Raw genomic sequence first — 15,965 nt, 5'->3', positions numbered from 1 at the left:
CTATTGAATAACGAATGAGTTAAGAAATGTATATCCCATATATTTTGCTTAAGAAAGTCCAGCATACTGATCACTTGTTCCTCTGTGTAGCATGTTATACCTTTTTGTTCACTATTAACAAAATATGCCGTATGGTATCCCAAAGCAATAAATTTACAGCTTATGCTACCATTTTTATATTGAAAAAAGCATTGTGGATTATTTCTTTAGACGATTTTTCAATTTCACATGGGAATGGTGGTATACAGGGTTAAAAAATCAAAAATCAAAAGACGTCACATTTAGTGATCTCTTCAAAACTCATTTTCTTCAGATGCTTAAAATAGTCGAAAGATACACTGTACCAAAGGGACATTAAAACTCACAAGTCGAAAATATATTAATTCTTTCGAAAATAAACTGACGACGCCATGCCAAAACAAAAGAATTGACCAAAAGACAAACAACAGTATATAAAACACAACATACAAAACCAAAGACTGAGCAACACAAACCCCACCAAAAAACCGGGTGTGATCTCAGGTGCTCTGGAACGGTAAATAGATCCTGCTCCACATGTCGCACCCGTCGTGTTGTTCATGTAAGGAAAAATCCGGTAATAAGTCTAATTCGGTAGGTCAATTTCGGGGATATGAGGGCGGGATTGTGAATACGACAATTGAAACATAAAAGATTATAACTTTAAATTGGTTAGAATAACAAGAGACATCACATCTTATTTTGCTATAATGTAGGGTTTTTTTACATGTATATTTGGGGTACTATTAAGGTACCATTTAAAAGATACCTATTAGTGATTGCCATCACAATCGAGTTTTCTAAACCGAACAAAAATATTCTGTACAATTAGCCTGTAAATAATGGACAATGAAAAACATATAACTTATTCTTCATTTCAGAAATCATTTAATCTTACAAGCATTTAGCCAATAACTTAATCCAATTTTATGATTTCATTTAATGAAATATTGTGTATTATTAAATGGGTTGAACAAAATGCATTTCAGTGCAAATCCTAAATAAATCTAATAACATTCCTGTTTTAAACCTTTTTTTCAGGCACAAGCAGTGGTGATGTAAAAGTTACGATTCAGCCATATATGTATGTGTTAACACTTCTTGTATCCCTTGTTTTTTTTCTTCAATAAATGGTAACTCTTGGTCATTTAGATGTGTTTGTGTGTTGTTGTATTTTCCAGATAAGCATAATTTATGTATATCGAACAGGCGTATGTTTTCTTAGTGTTGTATTTAATTCAAAGAAGACCGTGCATGAAATGATTCATATGATTTATATTGTCAAACTATTTTTAATTGCAAATGTATGTATCTTGAATGAAGTTTGCCTGTACTGGTTATTTTATATATAACATAGAAAAATAGTTATACGTTACATTTTCGAGTGAAGCTTAAAGTTTGATTTAAATTATTTCCATGTATTTTTGTGAAATGGAAACATGACCTTTTTTTTATTTGGTGAACGGCTTTTTCATCATGTTGATTGAAATAAAATATTCTTATCGTCATTATGTTTGCTTTTCTTAATACTTATTATGTTTCTTGGTTGTATTTCCATATTGCACTTACAATGCGAGTGGTTTACAATATTTCTCCACAGCTTAAGCGTACATAATTATGTTAAATTCTGAAATGTACCAGAGCACTGTGACGTCACACTGAATTAGCTTCCAATCACAGCAATTGCAATAACTCATGAATGCTCTAGACAATTTTACCAACATGTTTAAATTCTTTTCTATATGTTTCACCTAGCTGAGAGTTGTATGCAAGCCCTATCAACTGGTGATATCAGCAGTTGTTCAACTGTACAACTACTTTCATATTGTCTATTTATTTACTGATGATTAATTTTACATTGAAGAGTAAACTTAATAAAACTCTACACGTTTCAAGCGTACTGTTGTACAAAAAAAATCAATGAAGGAAACAGTATAAGTGTGTGTGGGTTACTTGATGTGCAATGAAAAATGGCTGTTTTATTATTTCATCCCAGCTCAATAAAAGAGGATTTTTGTTGAAAGGTTAACATTACATATTCACTTGCATAAAAGTATGTATTCATAGAGAGAAGCACAAACATTCAAAATTTACACTTGTTTGGTGGTGTTATCTTTTTTGCTGACGTAGGCTGTTCTTACCAAATAACAAAGAATACGTATGTTCGAGTTTGAAATTTGTTATCTTTGATATCAAGCAACAATTGAGTTCATACATTTTCCAAAATAATGCATTTTGTAGTGACTGTTACAAGAACTTTAAATACATGTATATCATTATTTGTAACTAAATTGTTCGTCTCACTGCCACTTTAAGTAATAAAGTAACAATACATTGGCCAATACACTCACGGGGAGCGAGGGCTCTCAACATACAAATTTGGGTACAGACATCCGGCTAGGGTATAAAAAATGCCCCCCCCCCTTTTCATATAATGATTCATTACCTCATTGTATTTGGCAAATCTTTTAGGAATTTTTTATTTCTTCAATGCTCTTTTACTTCGTACTTTATTTTGCCTTTTTAGTTTTTTCTTATTCGAGCGTCACTGATGAGTCTTTGTATACGAAACGCGCGTCTGGCGTACAAAATTTCAATCCTGGTATCTATGATGAGTTTATTTATATATATTTCCCAGCTATCATGACATCTTATTTCGATGTTAACCACATGGGATCATTCATTATATTAGATAAAAAAATCAGGACACAATTTGTTCAGACTTCTTAAGAGAAGATGAACATGTATGACCCATTCACATATAAATGTCTACCATTGTTATATTACCTCCCCGTAATTGTACTACATTGATACATGTATATTTGACATTAAAAAAATGACCAATACTAGCGGCACGTCTGTGTTATACCTTTATATAGGAAGAGACCACCCCCTCGACGTGAATACAATTAGCTCCCTCTTTATTAAAGTCTAAGTAATAAACAATACAGAATAATCTTCCCTGCTGTCTTAAATGATTTTATTCAGCTTTTCAATTAGCAAATACAATTGGTTATAAGTTCTATCAAACCAGTCTAGCAAATTTAAGTTATTCTACAAAGACTTAATGTATTTGGACGGACACACTGCTACAATTAAAGTCCCTTAACTTCGGTTTAATGAATTAGTAATTCATCGAAGTGAATTGAGTTTTATTTTGCGCACCAATTGACGGAACTGTCATAATTTCAAAACAAAAAATCAGACTATCGCCACATTCGAAAGCTTTCATAAAACAGCGTTTAAAAAAGAGGTGAAAAATACCAAGGTGACATTCAAAACACACATACATAAACATGAAATTGACAAAACCATAGCAACAAAAAAGAAAGACGACGTAAATAGAAAGAAGTCCACAACATATAGTACACAGAAAACTAAAGACTGAACAACACGAACCCCACCAAAAACTGCATGGGGTAATATCATGTATGCCGGAGGGATAAACTGCAAAAAAAAAAATGAGTATTCGTTCAATGAACTTTTATTTTAGTTATCGATATCGTATTGACGATCGGACAGAAAGAGGGATACTGTTATATAACGTTAAATCGACAACGGCGGTTACAAATCTTTGACTATGTAATATACAAATAAAATCATTCCAAATTTAGTCAACAAATTATCAGGATAGAAAAAGATGAATTTGGGTTTTTCATTAGTTGGGTACTATTTTGATATAATATTTCTGAAGCAGTCATACAATAAACGTTTAAAGTAACTTTTGTAAAGCTTTTTGTCTTCTCTTATACTTAACAAGTCAGAGTGCTACAAAGTATTCAATGTCCCGAACAGGTATAATTGAAATTTTCATATAGTTTTATTTCCGAGGGGTATACCGGTACCTCCCGCAAAAAAAATAAATAAATCCATGCTGATTTTCAAAGTCGTTTGATATATCTTTGATGTTTATCTCGACCCCATCGAAAAATGAAGATGCATGAGACCCCACTGTGTTTTTTTTCCATTTTATTTAATTTCCCATGAACATTAATGTATTGGAAACATGATTACTTTTTGAATCGTGTTTGGTTGTGTTGGTGTTAACCCTTTACATATACTGTTGATTTTTTATATTATAAACAGTTAAAAAGGGCAAGGCCATACGATGACCTATATATATGCTTACAGCCACGTCCTTTTTTCTCTGGTTTGTAATTGTTTCATTTTCAATCATACCACATATCCTTTTTATAACACAAACACTAAAAAAGGCTTTTGAAATTACAAACACTTTTTGAATAAGTTCCTCGTAAGTGTGATTGCGAAGAGACAATATAGTATGTAACAGTTTTTTTTTTCTTTTGCTGTCGCAGTTTTCATTTTTTTTTTAAACCAGCACTTGAAAAATAAATACAATTATATTGTTTTTATTTCTTCCGAATGCATAAAATGTTTGCTAAGGGAATTTCAAATATACATCTTGATACAAATTTCAGCGAAACTTTATATTATATTCTTTTTTTTTTGTCTCTTTAGTTTTAATCAAAAAGTAGCAAGATAGACAAAAGTAAAAACAGCGGGCACAAAACATTTACTAGAATTTCTCCAAGGTATCGCTAAGATTGCATATTCTACAATGTATGCACGAAGCAATCATTTTCTGTCGAATTAGTTAAATTCGATTTCAAACAAACTTCTTTTCTTGCAATGTTTAGCTCCAAATTGTACATTATATTGAAATGATGGATCATAGTTATTTGTATCGATCAGATGAGTTAAGCCCTTTTCAACATATTTTTATTGTTTGTCCATATGTTGTGCTGTTACACCACCATTCTATATATGCCTATCCCAAGTCAGGAACCTGTAATTCATTGGTTGTTGCTGTATATCATATTTGTTTTCCTTCATTGTTTTGTACATAAATCAGGCCGTTTGTTTTCTCGTTTGAATTGTCTAACATATGTCATTTCGGGGCTTTTTATAGTGGCGTGTTGTCTCATTGGCAATTCTATCACATCTTTTTATTTTTATATTTCATATTATCTCAGGAGCATCATCGGAAAATAAGTGTACCTGCAAGAGGTCTCTTTCGCTTAACATTTTGTTTTTAAGAAGATCTATCTCTTTTTATCAGACACTGACAAAAATAATTAGTATACACTACTAGTTTTGTTCGTACTTGATTATCTAAGTTAGTAATTGATTTGCCTACTATTTGCAACAGTAATCAGTCGTCTATAAATAAGTAGATGATAAGATTAAATGAAGCTCGGTATCAGATTTCCACTATATCCTGCCGGTCATTTTCGCGCAACAGAGAACAAAGACAAAGAAGACAGAAACGGTGCCACGTTTTCAAGATTTTGGTAAGCTTAAGCATGATATATTAATATTTGAGCATTGTGAATATAAAGCAACACAGAAATATGACTCAAAATATTTAAAATGCATTTGTATTTACAAATGATTCTATTTATCATAACGAATTTCGAACTTTGAAGGTATATGGCCTTGAAAATTCTGCAGCCCTTTAATCTGTATTAAAGTTATACAATGTGATCCGGTGATATATATATCGTACTGCTCTAAATCTTTGCTCTGACTTTAAATAAGATGGTAAAAATTTGACAATGAAATGATGTAACTGCACAGGAGCGGATTCGTCAAATTTAACAGAGGATAAAAAGGGGGGTATAACTACATGTTTACCCATTCAAATGCATTGATCGTATAAAAAGGGGGTTTGAACCCCGATACCGCCCCTGGATCCGCCACTGCTGTCCCCCTAAATCTACCTCTTGTGTATTAATAAATTATTTATTGTAGTCATTGTAAGTTGTTACGTAAATAAGATATAAATCGCCATATATTTAAGTGCTCCTCACTCCACAGGAGGACGATACACATAAACAAATCGTAAACAAAAACAGCAACTTCCGCTTTAAAATAAGACAGTTTAACTTTTTTAATTTTGACGAAAAAATAAATTATGAAGTCTATGAACGGGAAAGCATTTGTCAATGACATGTTATTGTTGGTAGGTTAGGTAGTCAGTATATGTAGTTTTTTTTATTGTTCACAATAAGTGAAACATGTGCATAAACACAAAGAACTAAAATTAAACTAAAGAAAGGTCATCACCCAAGTATTTGTCATTTTCAATTTCAAGCCATGCAAAATTGGTCAATAATGTGACTTGTTTATGGTACTGTTAAGTTCATTGACCAAAAGAAATAGTTAACTAATGAAGTCAGGCACCCTTACCATAAAAGGATCCCGAAAGAGTATTATCCTTATCTAACATAACAGTATTTTAAAATGATTTTTTTGGGGGGCGGGGGGGGGGGGGGGGTGGTGGTTCTACCAATGAAAAGAATACATGTATACACATGTGTTGATAAAACAGATCTGGTTAAAAAAATTTGAGTTGAAATTCGCATTAAATATTTATAAATGGGTTAACAATTTTAGATATATATACAATGTATAACATTAATTTTTAATAGACCATAAGGCCTGAAATATTCTTTCGTATCTCTTTACACAGGGAATGGGACGTCATAGTAAGGTCAGTTTAGATGCATATCGCAAGAAAAGAAAGGTGAGAAAAATTCAAAAAAGGAAAACTTTAAGAAAAGCCCAGTCTAACTCTTTGCTGTCTGCAGATCAAATTGAAACTGATAGTACACCATGCACTGATCAAGTTAAAAACCCGCAAATAAATACTTGTACTGATGATCAAAATAACTTTTGTTCGAATTCAGAATCACAGTCAGAAACAGCTGAGGATTCTTCATTGCAATCTGACGACAGAAGCAGATCTCCTTTTTCTTTAAGCTACACTGAATTAGCTGAAGTTAAAAATCACACTGATAAGAAAAACAATAAAATTCAGAAAAGTGTTTCGAACCCAGAAGGCGAACCGTTCATGAGAGATCCTTTGTATGTGAAATGGAAAGAATATCAGCTTCTTTCATACAGAATGCATAAACTTAAACATTCATTCTAGAGCATAGAATATAAACTTTACAATTGTACACTTATTAAGATAACAAGGATTGTTGTAGCATAAATATAGGGAATTGAGTCAGAATGCATTTATGTTTATATTGTAATTTTTCATCAAGATACTTATCAAAACTTGTTCTACATTATCGCTTTGTGCATGAACAGAATAATGATTTTCAAATCACATGTGGAGAAGATGGATGTTGTCGGACATACAAACAGACGGGTTCATATATTAAACATGTGAAACGAAAACACCCTGAATTTCACCATAAACATTTTTCAAAGTGGAAAAATAATATACGGGACCACCGGGCTCTTGACTCGCTTGCAGATTATGGACAGCATGAAGAAAATGCACCTGTAGTTAATGATGTGACAGACACAGGGGACATTGAAGTAGAAAACAATGCAATTGCAATTGATTTTAAAAGACGATTTGCTTTATTTCTTCTTCAGTTAAGGGAAAAATCAAAACTACCTTCAAATGCAATTGTTACAGTTGTAAAAGAAATCAGTGAAATGATAGGATATCACCATGCAGAAGTATCAAAAGATATCATTCAAATAGTTAATGCAACATCTGAAAATGAAGAGTTTAAAAATGATATAAGAGAAAGTCTGAACTGTCAGAGCACTGTTGAATCGGCATGTAATTCATTGAATTCTGAATACAATTTAAATAAGTTTGTTATTGAGAATTTTGGCTTTGTAAAACCAGTTGAGTATAACCTTGCAAGCCACAGGACTAGTTCAAAACAAGGCAAATATCAGTATATTCCAATATTAGAAACAATTCAGCAATTGCTAAAGCATGATGATGTCTTTTCATTTGTAATCAATGGTCATTGTTCCACAGACGGCATTCTTCGAGACTTTTGTGATGGTGAATTTTATTCTAAAAATGAATTGTTTAGTGCTGATTATAAATCATTAGAAATTATGTTGTATTATGATGACTTTACAGCAAGTAACCCAATAGGACATAAGGTTAAAAATTTTAAAATAGGAGCATTTTATATGATGTTAGGCAATATTCCTCCAAAGCATAGATCACAGCTTTATAGCATTCAGTTAGTAACATTGTGCATGTCTTCAGTTATTAAAACAGAAGGTTTTAAATCTATACTACAACCTCTTATTCAAGATCTTAAAAAACTTGAAACTGAAGGTGTTGATATTGTTAAAGAAGATGATGTACATAAATTTTATGGCTCAATCAGTGTAGTAGTTGCTGATAACCTTGCTGCCCATGCTTTAGGTGGCTTTCAGGAAAGTTTTAATTGCCTTCGTAATTGCAGATTTTGTTTTGTTACAAAAAATGATATGCATCAAATTAAGGAATGCAATGGTTTCAGAATGCGATCTGTTGAAATGCATAATTCTCAGCTTCAAAATGTTCACCAGGATGAAAGTTTGTCCTCAGTTTATGGAGTAAAGTCTAATTCAGTTTTAAATGAGCTTGAATATTATCATATAATATCAGGAATGCCATCAGACTTGGCACATGATCTTTTTGAGGGTGTGGTGTGCGATGTTTTAACTAATGTTATAAAATACTGTGTTACAGAGGGATTCTTTAGCCTGGAAACAATAAATAATCAAATTCAGAAATTTAATTTCTGTAGAATGGATAAAAGCAATAAGCCTATAACTTTGTCTAAAGTATTGAGAACTTTAAATGTTAAACAAACAGCAGCTCAAATGTGGTGTTTGACAAGGTTTTTACCTTTAATGGTTGGAGATCATATCCCAAGAAACAATATGAAATGGAACAGTTTTCTCTTACTCAGAGATGTTATATTTTATGCGTGTGCCCCTTGTTTAGATCGAGGGCATGTTTTGTTACTACAAGACATAATTGAGGAATTCCTTAATTGTTACTGTGAAAGTTTTCCAGATCAAACAATCAAACCAAAGATGCATTACACTTTACACTACCCGAATCAGATTTTAAAGTTTGGACCATTAATTCATATGCAGACTTTACGATTTGAAGGCAAGCATAACTACTTCAAGGAACTTGTAAATAGAACAAAAAATCGTGTAAATATTTGTAAATCACTAGCAGAGCGCCACCAGTTTTACCAAACTATATTTAACACATCTAAAAACTTTTGTAATTCCGAACAAATATCTTGCGATATGAGTTTCAAGAAGAATTGAAACATTTAGTTGGGGATTCCACAGAAATTTTCAGTTGCAAGACACTTACTTTGATGGGAATAGAATATAGTAGTGGTGATTCTGGAGTTAGTTGTAATCAAAGTGGACACTTGATTTGTTTCTCCAAAATTCAATACTGTGTAGTAATAAATGGAGCTCCTTATCTACTCTGCACAAAATTGTGTACAAAGCATTTTGACAGACACTTCTATTCTTATGTTGTTGAGAACACTGCATGTGTTGAAGTAATTAAAATAAGTGATTTAGTTGAACCACACACTTTTGGATTGTATAAAAAAAAATGACTTGTTGTTAGTGGTCATGAAATACATGGTCCTGTTCTGAAATTTCAAATTGGATTTTTAATTTATTGCCAGTAAGTGTATACATGTTAATATTTAATTTGCACAATGCAATATTTTCTGTCATATTTGTTACTAACTAGTATACTCAAATAGAAAAAAAAAAGAGGTTTGAACTTTCCACACACAAACTTTAGTTTGCCTTAATCAAATATTTTTTTAAAAACTTACGTTTTACTATATTTACTGAAATGAGTTACAAGTTAAATATTTATTTTGATTTTAACTTAAGTTTGTTTTGCCTTGTTTAAGTTTATTTATTGTGATCTTCTTTATTTCAGAAAAATGTCATTGGAAAGAAAATTTTTGATTCTAAGTCATGATACTCAGACCAAAAAAATTGTTTTTCCTTAATATGCTAACATGAACTTCATAGCAAATGAAGTAGAAGCCAAATTTGAGATACAAAAATCTGATTGTCATCTCCAATATTTTGACAATGACGTTACAGAGTGGATTGATTTGGAAAACTTAGAAGAAATTGAAATTGGCAGAATCCTAAGTCAGAGTAATTAAGTTGAAACGAACAAGCACATTAGAAGAAACCCAAAGCAACAATGGTAGAATATCACCCACTGACACACCTTCAACATCATCAGCTTTAACACCTTCAACATCATCAGCTTTAACACCTTCAACATCATCAGCTTTAACAACTTCAACATCATCAGCTTTAACACCTTCAACATCATCAGCTGGCACACCTTCAACATCATCAGCTGGCACACCTTCAACATCATCAGCTGGCACACCTTCCACATCATCAGCTGGCATCACTAGACCCCCCAAGTCCATTAACGCCTCTATCAAGACCCACCATCCCTGCAGTTAGCTCATCGCCAATCTCAATTGTTAGAAATGACAGGTATGTGACAATTAGTAAATTTATGTCATTTTTTTTTAGATGTTTATACATGAAAGATGGTCCTGAAAATATCAACAGTTGACAAGGGGCCATTGCATCTAGTTTTTGTATGCGTCCTTTTGCTATGCTATGAATTATATGTCAGATGTCTGATTCTGATTACCCAGCATGTATAATAATATTTTCTTTTTTATTCATCATTGTTCATACACCTCCACAAAACAAAAACTCATTGTACCTCTGTTAAAGAAAATTAATGCTCTGTTTGCTGCATTACCAGTCTTGCTACATGACCCCTCTAATGTGTTCATTAAACCTTCGAAATACATGGTGATTATGTTGTGTTCATGTAAAACCATATTCATATTATGTATTATTTTTCAGAAAAATCTGGCCAAGGATTTATTTTTTTCCCGTTCAAACAATACCACAGGGCCTCAGACTAAAATTGGATAGCCAACAACCCCTTGAAAGAGTGGACAGAACCAGGCTGCTTGATGTCATCTACACAGATGTAACGCAGTATGAAAATGGATTGTAAGCATTTAGTAGTGGTACTAAGAAAATGATTCAAATGTTTCTTAAATTTTCTAAAATTGTCATAAACTACTAATTTTTTCTGCATTTAATCAGGTTACTTTACAGTATCAATATGCCTCATATTATATTTATTTATACAATTAATTTATGGACATCATTTTTAATCATTTGATAAAGTAATTGCAAGCATTGATAATATACAAGTCTTTTTTTAAATATACAATTGTACATAACAGGTTAAAGAGCTTAATTTCCAACTAAATTTTCTACTAACAGGTATCCGTCTCAAGAACTATATGATCAAATAGTTGATGGTCTTTTGAGGCAGTATCCTTATCTAATCAAAATAAGTGGCGTACCCCTGCAATCAGTCAGAGTAAGTATTTATTGAAAGTGGATTAAATTTTAATATGATGTATGCAAATTGTGTCCCTATTATTAAAATGTATTTATAACTATGACGTCTGGTATGACTTGTATTATTGAAAGATTAGATATAGTATTCTCAGAACAACAAAACAAATTTATATTTTCCGAGTGAAATATTTATATGGGGAAGTATTCCCTAAAACATTAAAAAAGGGGGGAAGGGGGGGGGGGGGGGGGGGGGTAGTATACCTGGATAATTGAAACAACAAAATTTCAGAACATTTGATGTTTTTTTAAAGGTTTATTGGAAGGAAAAATTGAAGTATAAATGGGGAAATGAAAGGAAGTCCAGGGACAAACATCTACCTGAGGTGCAGGCAAGAAAAAGAAAGAAGGATACAGCACCAACTCCTGAAAACATTTCTGGGGGGAAGGTATACCTGATATGGAGTATGGCAAACTTTTTGCCTGCTCAACCTGAGTCTGAGGATGACACGGCTATATCCCTACATTGTGGCTGGCTCAAAAGAGAGTTTATCAAGACAGACCAGAATGAGGCTCTTATCAATTTGAAGATGAACCTAACATTTGCTGCCCGAAGAAAGGCAGTAGTTGAGGGAACTATTTCAGCTGCTGAGCTTGTGGATCAATATCCATTTCTTAAAGATAGGAGACAGGTATTTTTAACTTTTTTTCTGTTGCCTAGATCTCTCTGATTGTTGGTGTGATATTGTTTGTTGTAATTTAACTTGAAATTGTTGTAGGTTTAAATTCATTAATAAAAAAATACTGTCTCTCTGACTCTCTTTATAAAGATGTACAATAAGATTCAGGATTTTTGTCATCTCACATGTCGTGATTAAAAAAGAAAATTCTTGCACTTATCATATGATTATTTATTCCAATGGTCTTAACTTGTCCTAAGTCAGTAACTTGTAGGTATACGTGATATTAATATTAGTAGTAAGTATTGAGAATTTTTTTTAACAAATATTAAAATTGAGAATGTAAAAAAATATTAGCCGATCTTGTGTATGGAATTAGCTTTCGTTTTATTTTTTAAGTGATTGTTTTTTTTTTACTTTTTACAGATACTTATGGAATTCACACGTTTAGGTCCAAATGGAAAAGATAACAGATTGGAGGATGTATTCTATGGTGGTTTGGACAAATTTACAGGTCCGATTGTTTCCCTTGCTAAATCCAAGAAACTCATCCCACAAGTAAAAGAAGTTGTAGACCAAATTGTTCTACTCAGAACAGAAGGGGAGAGAAAATGTAAGTTAATATTGATTAATAACAAATTGTAATAACATTCTTTAAATGCAAGACATGACTTCAAATTCTACATGGTACATTGTATGTTGCTTGCATAATTTGTGACAAATAAGTACATTTTAAATATATATTAAATCAGTTAAAGAGTTGTCACACTTTCAGACTTATAAATCTGCAAACTTGCAGCAGCAAATTTTTGTTTTCCTCACTGGGAGCATGGAATTTAAACTCATGCGGTTAGGATATCGAGATAATACCACCTGCATTATGTATAGCGCTGTAGACCACTCGGCCACCTAGAATGAACTTTATTCATAGTTTTATAGCTGGAGTGATTCCATTGCATGTATTCATTAATATGTACCAAGGTGTAAACTGTTTGATAAAATATATATTTTCCTTCATTTTTTCAGATGCTAGCCAGTGTATTGCAGTTACAAGTTGTGCCACCTTATTTAAAGAGAAGATTGAGAAAATATTGTTCTTTCCAGGACAGGATTCATCAGTTTCACCAATTGCTTTGATAGTCTGTGACAAACTTTTAACAATGGACTCTAATAGCTTTGAGCTTAAAATTGATAATAACACTATCTTTTCCTGTGACACATTTATTGAACTTATCACAGGTTTCATGGCTGCAATTTATTGCTTCAACCTTGCATATCCAAAACCAGTTTCTAAAACCTTAACCTTCTTTCAAAATGTGTTTTTGAATTTAAATGATGCAGGGAAAATTGACAAAAAAATTGTGTCTGTAGTCACAGATTTGAACAGAGAAAGGCAGAAGAACATGTAATTGGTTCATACTCGAGGTCAACTAGGTTAACATGGTTAACTAGAAAATTGAATTTTGATATTTACAATAATGATTTTCATGGTTTACAATAAATTCTGCTTTTAAATACAAGATTTTTTTTAAAGCAAATTAAATTAAATGACAAGGTAAATTGTGTATCTATTTCGCCTGAAGCTTTTCGAAGAGGCAAGGTGTTATACGCCTTTTGCCTATTGAAAGTGGCACAGGAGGAGGAAAGTACACACATGAGAGTTTTCATTTTTTATTTCTCTGTTGATGTTATGATAATGAAGTGCACTTACTAAACAGCAGAAAATGAAGTATTAAAAAAACATGTGAAGGCTTTATTAATTTTCAATGAGACAAAAGTGGTGTACATACATGTATATACCTTTGCTTTAATTGTTGTATAATTGATTATTGTCATGATATTTTTTTTTAATTTGTTTGTTAAAACATTTTAATTATTTACTGTAATCATTGTTCATTTGTAAATATATATGCATGTCTTTCATAAGAAATTAAATTCTTTTTTGGAGATATCAATTAGATTTCATTAAAAGAATATATTAAAGAAATAGATATAAGAAGATGTGGTATGAGTGCCAATGAGACAAGAGTACTCTTTATACATACACATACACTGTCAGAGTTTAGTCTTTCTGGTTTGATTTTGGTATCTTGCACACAACTACCCTGTATGCTTTCATTTTATGTTCTAGTCTGTATATATTTGGAATTAATTTGTGTTGTTTGAATACTAGTAAGTAGAGTTGACAAATGCTTCAAAATTAGTAACTTTGATCATAAATGCTAGCCATATGAGAAAAAGAAAATGCACATCATGGTATTATCAGTTTATGTCAAATAGAAAGTGTCATAATCAATAAAAGTAAAGTTATATAAATGGGGTTGTAAATTTACTCCTTATATAGTGAATGTGTGGACATTTCAAATAAAAAAGAAGATGTGGTATGATTGCCAAAGATTGCTATTTGCACTAGTATCACTACTATTTTCCTTAGTGCTGCGTACCAGTCATCCAAGTGAAATTTGCTCATCAGCTAGTAAAGAATACTACAAAATAAGTATTAGTATACTAGTAACAGTAGTGATGTGTACTTAAACACAAAGTATGAATACTTATTCAAATAGTTGACGAGAACTTTTCTTGTTAGTAATCCTAACTAATCATGTTAGTAAGAAGGTACTAGATACTCCAGTAAATTTACTTTTACAATAGTGAATGAGTGGACAGTAAATTTACTACTCTAACTAGTGTCATTTACTATTCATTTTTCTCAGTGGAACAAAAAATCCGGAAATGTTCGGTCCCCCAGCCTTCCCTTAAAATACCTTGGTCCGCATCAAATTTGCGAACCATTTTCCGTTGCAATCTGCTCTAGTATATCGGATAAAAAGTATAATACGAAATTGCATGATTACAAATATTTCCAACACCTCATCCCAACATATCGAAATATACGGAAAATAATAGATTGTCAGGAGCCTTTACACTTGCGCGGTTACATTCCGAAAGTAATAAAATAAAGGCGAAATATACCAAAGGGACATTTAAACTCATAAGAGGAAATAACTGACAAGGCCTTGATAATGTTTAAATGTTCTGTGTTTTGACATGACATTGTTACTGGTACTATACAAAGAAGCAAAATGTTTTGTCTAATGATTATAGAAATGTTATGTAGAATTAAATACTTAGTAATTATTTTAAGAAGCTAGGTAATAATGTTATAAGTAACAAATTAAATGCATGCAAAGTTAGCAAATTTACTAAGACAAATTTGGATGTGATACCCCGTTTTTAATATGAAAGCTACAGGTACAGCCAAACTTCTTACCAAATATTTACATCTATGAAAGAATTTGGTACAGGTTATAATTTGTGTTAACGAAATTCTGGACTGAATAAATTAGTTTATTAAACTATATTTGTCACGCTTGTTCTCATACTTTTATGCACAGTTAACACTTCTTAAATGAATAAAAAAAACAGGTTTTATAAATTCACACCACAGACTTTAATTGAAACAGCAGTATTGGGACGACAAAGACACAATTATTGTCCATACATGTATCTTATTTTGACATTTGTGACAAATTTATCTTGTGATCTACAACATGCACATACATGTACGATTGCCGTTTAATCAGATTTATAAAGTATTTCGGAACAATTGAATAACACCTATTTAAATTGTTTCAGTAGCTTTTTAGGTATATCGTATTCATTTTGATTACGATTTTGGATTAAAATAAAATATTTTATTATATGTTTGAATGACCTCTAACTAATAATATATCTAAACTTTGTGAGGTTCAAAAAAGCATTGATTTATTATTGATGTAATTTTATAAGAACACATTCGTTGCGTAAATCTGAATGCTCTTGATATTTTAACTGTAATGATACTTGTGAAAAATTTTATACATTACAAATTTTAAGTCAATTGTTTAAAAAATGACTTTGAAATAAACATCTTGTCATGTGAAAACGACCATAGCCCCCACTCCCACAACTACACACACAAAAGATGAATGGTCGTTGCCCTAGAAAGAATCAGATCTAACTGCTTTCGAACAATTATTTAATTAT

The 15,965-nt window shown here is 31.7% G+C and overlaps 1 protein-coding gene across 1 annotated transcript; it reads left to right on the top strand.

Moving 5' to 3' along the window:
- The first annotated feature begins 10,186 nt into the window (after window positions 1–10,186).
- Window positions 10,187–13,890, top strand: LOC127709106 (uncharacterized). The gene is made up of 6 exons (XM_052214460.1): window positions 10,187–10,365; window positions 10,750–10,902; window positions 11,182–11,281; window positions 11,574–11,951; window positions 12,366–12,552; window positions 12,966–13,890. Exons 4-6 carry the CDS (start codon window positions 11,727–11,729, stop codon window positions 13,346–13,348), a joined length of 795 nt encoding a protein of 264 aa, XP_052070420.1. The 5' UTR covers window positions 10,187–10,365; window positions 10,750–10,902; window positions 11,182–11,281; window positions 11,574–11,726; the 3' UTR covers window positions 13,349–13,890.
- The last annotated feature ends 2,075 nt before the right edge of the window (window positions 13,891–15,965 follow it).

The sequence above is a fragment of the Mytilus californianus genome, unplaced genomic scaffold, assembly GCF_021869535.1.
Source record: "Mytilus californianus isolate M0D057914Y unplaced genomic scaffold, xbMytCali1.0.p SCAF_7, whole genome shotgun sequence".
Classification (NCBI taxonomy): Eukaryota; Metazoa; Mollusca; class Bivalvia; order Mytilida; family Mytilidae; genus Mytilus; species Mytilus californianus.
The sequence above is the reverse complement of the archived record's forward strand: the minus strand, read 5'-3'. Positions and strand labels throughout refer to the sequence as shown.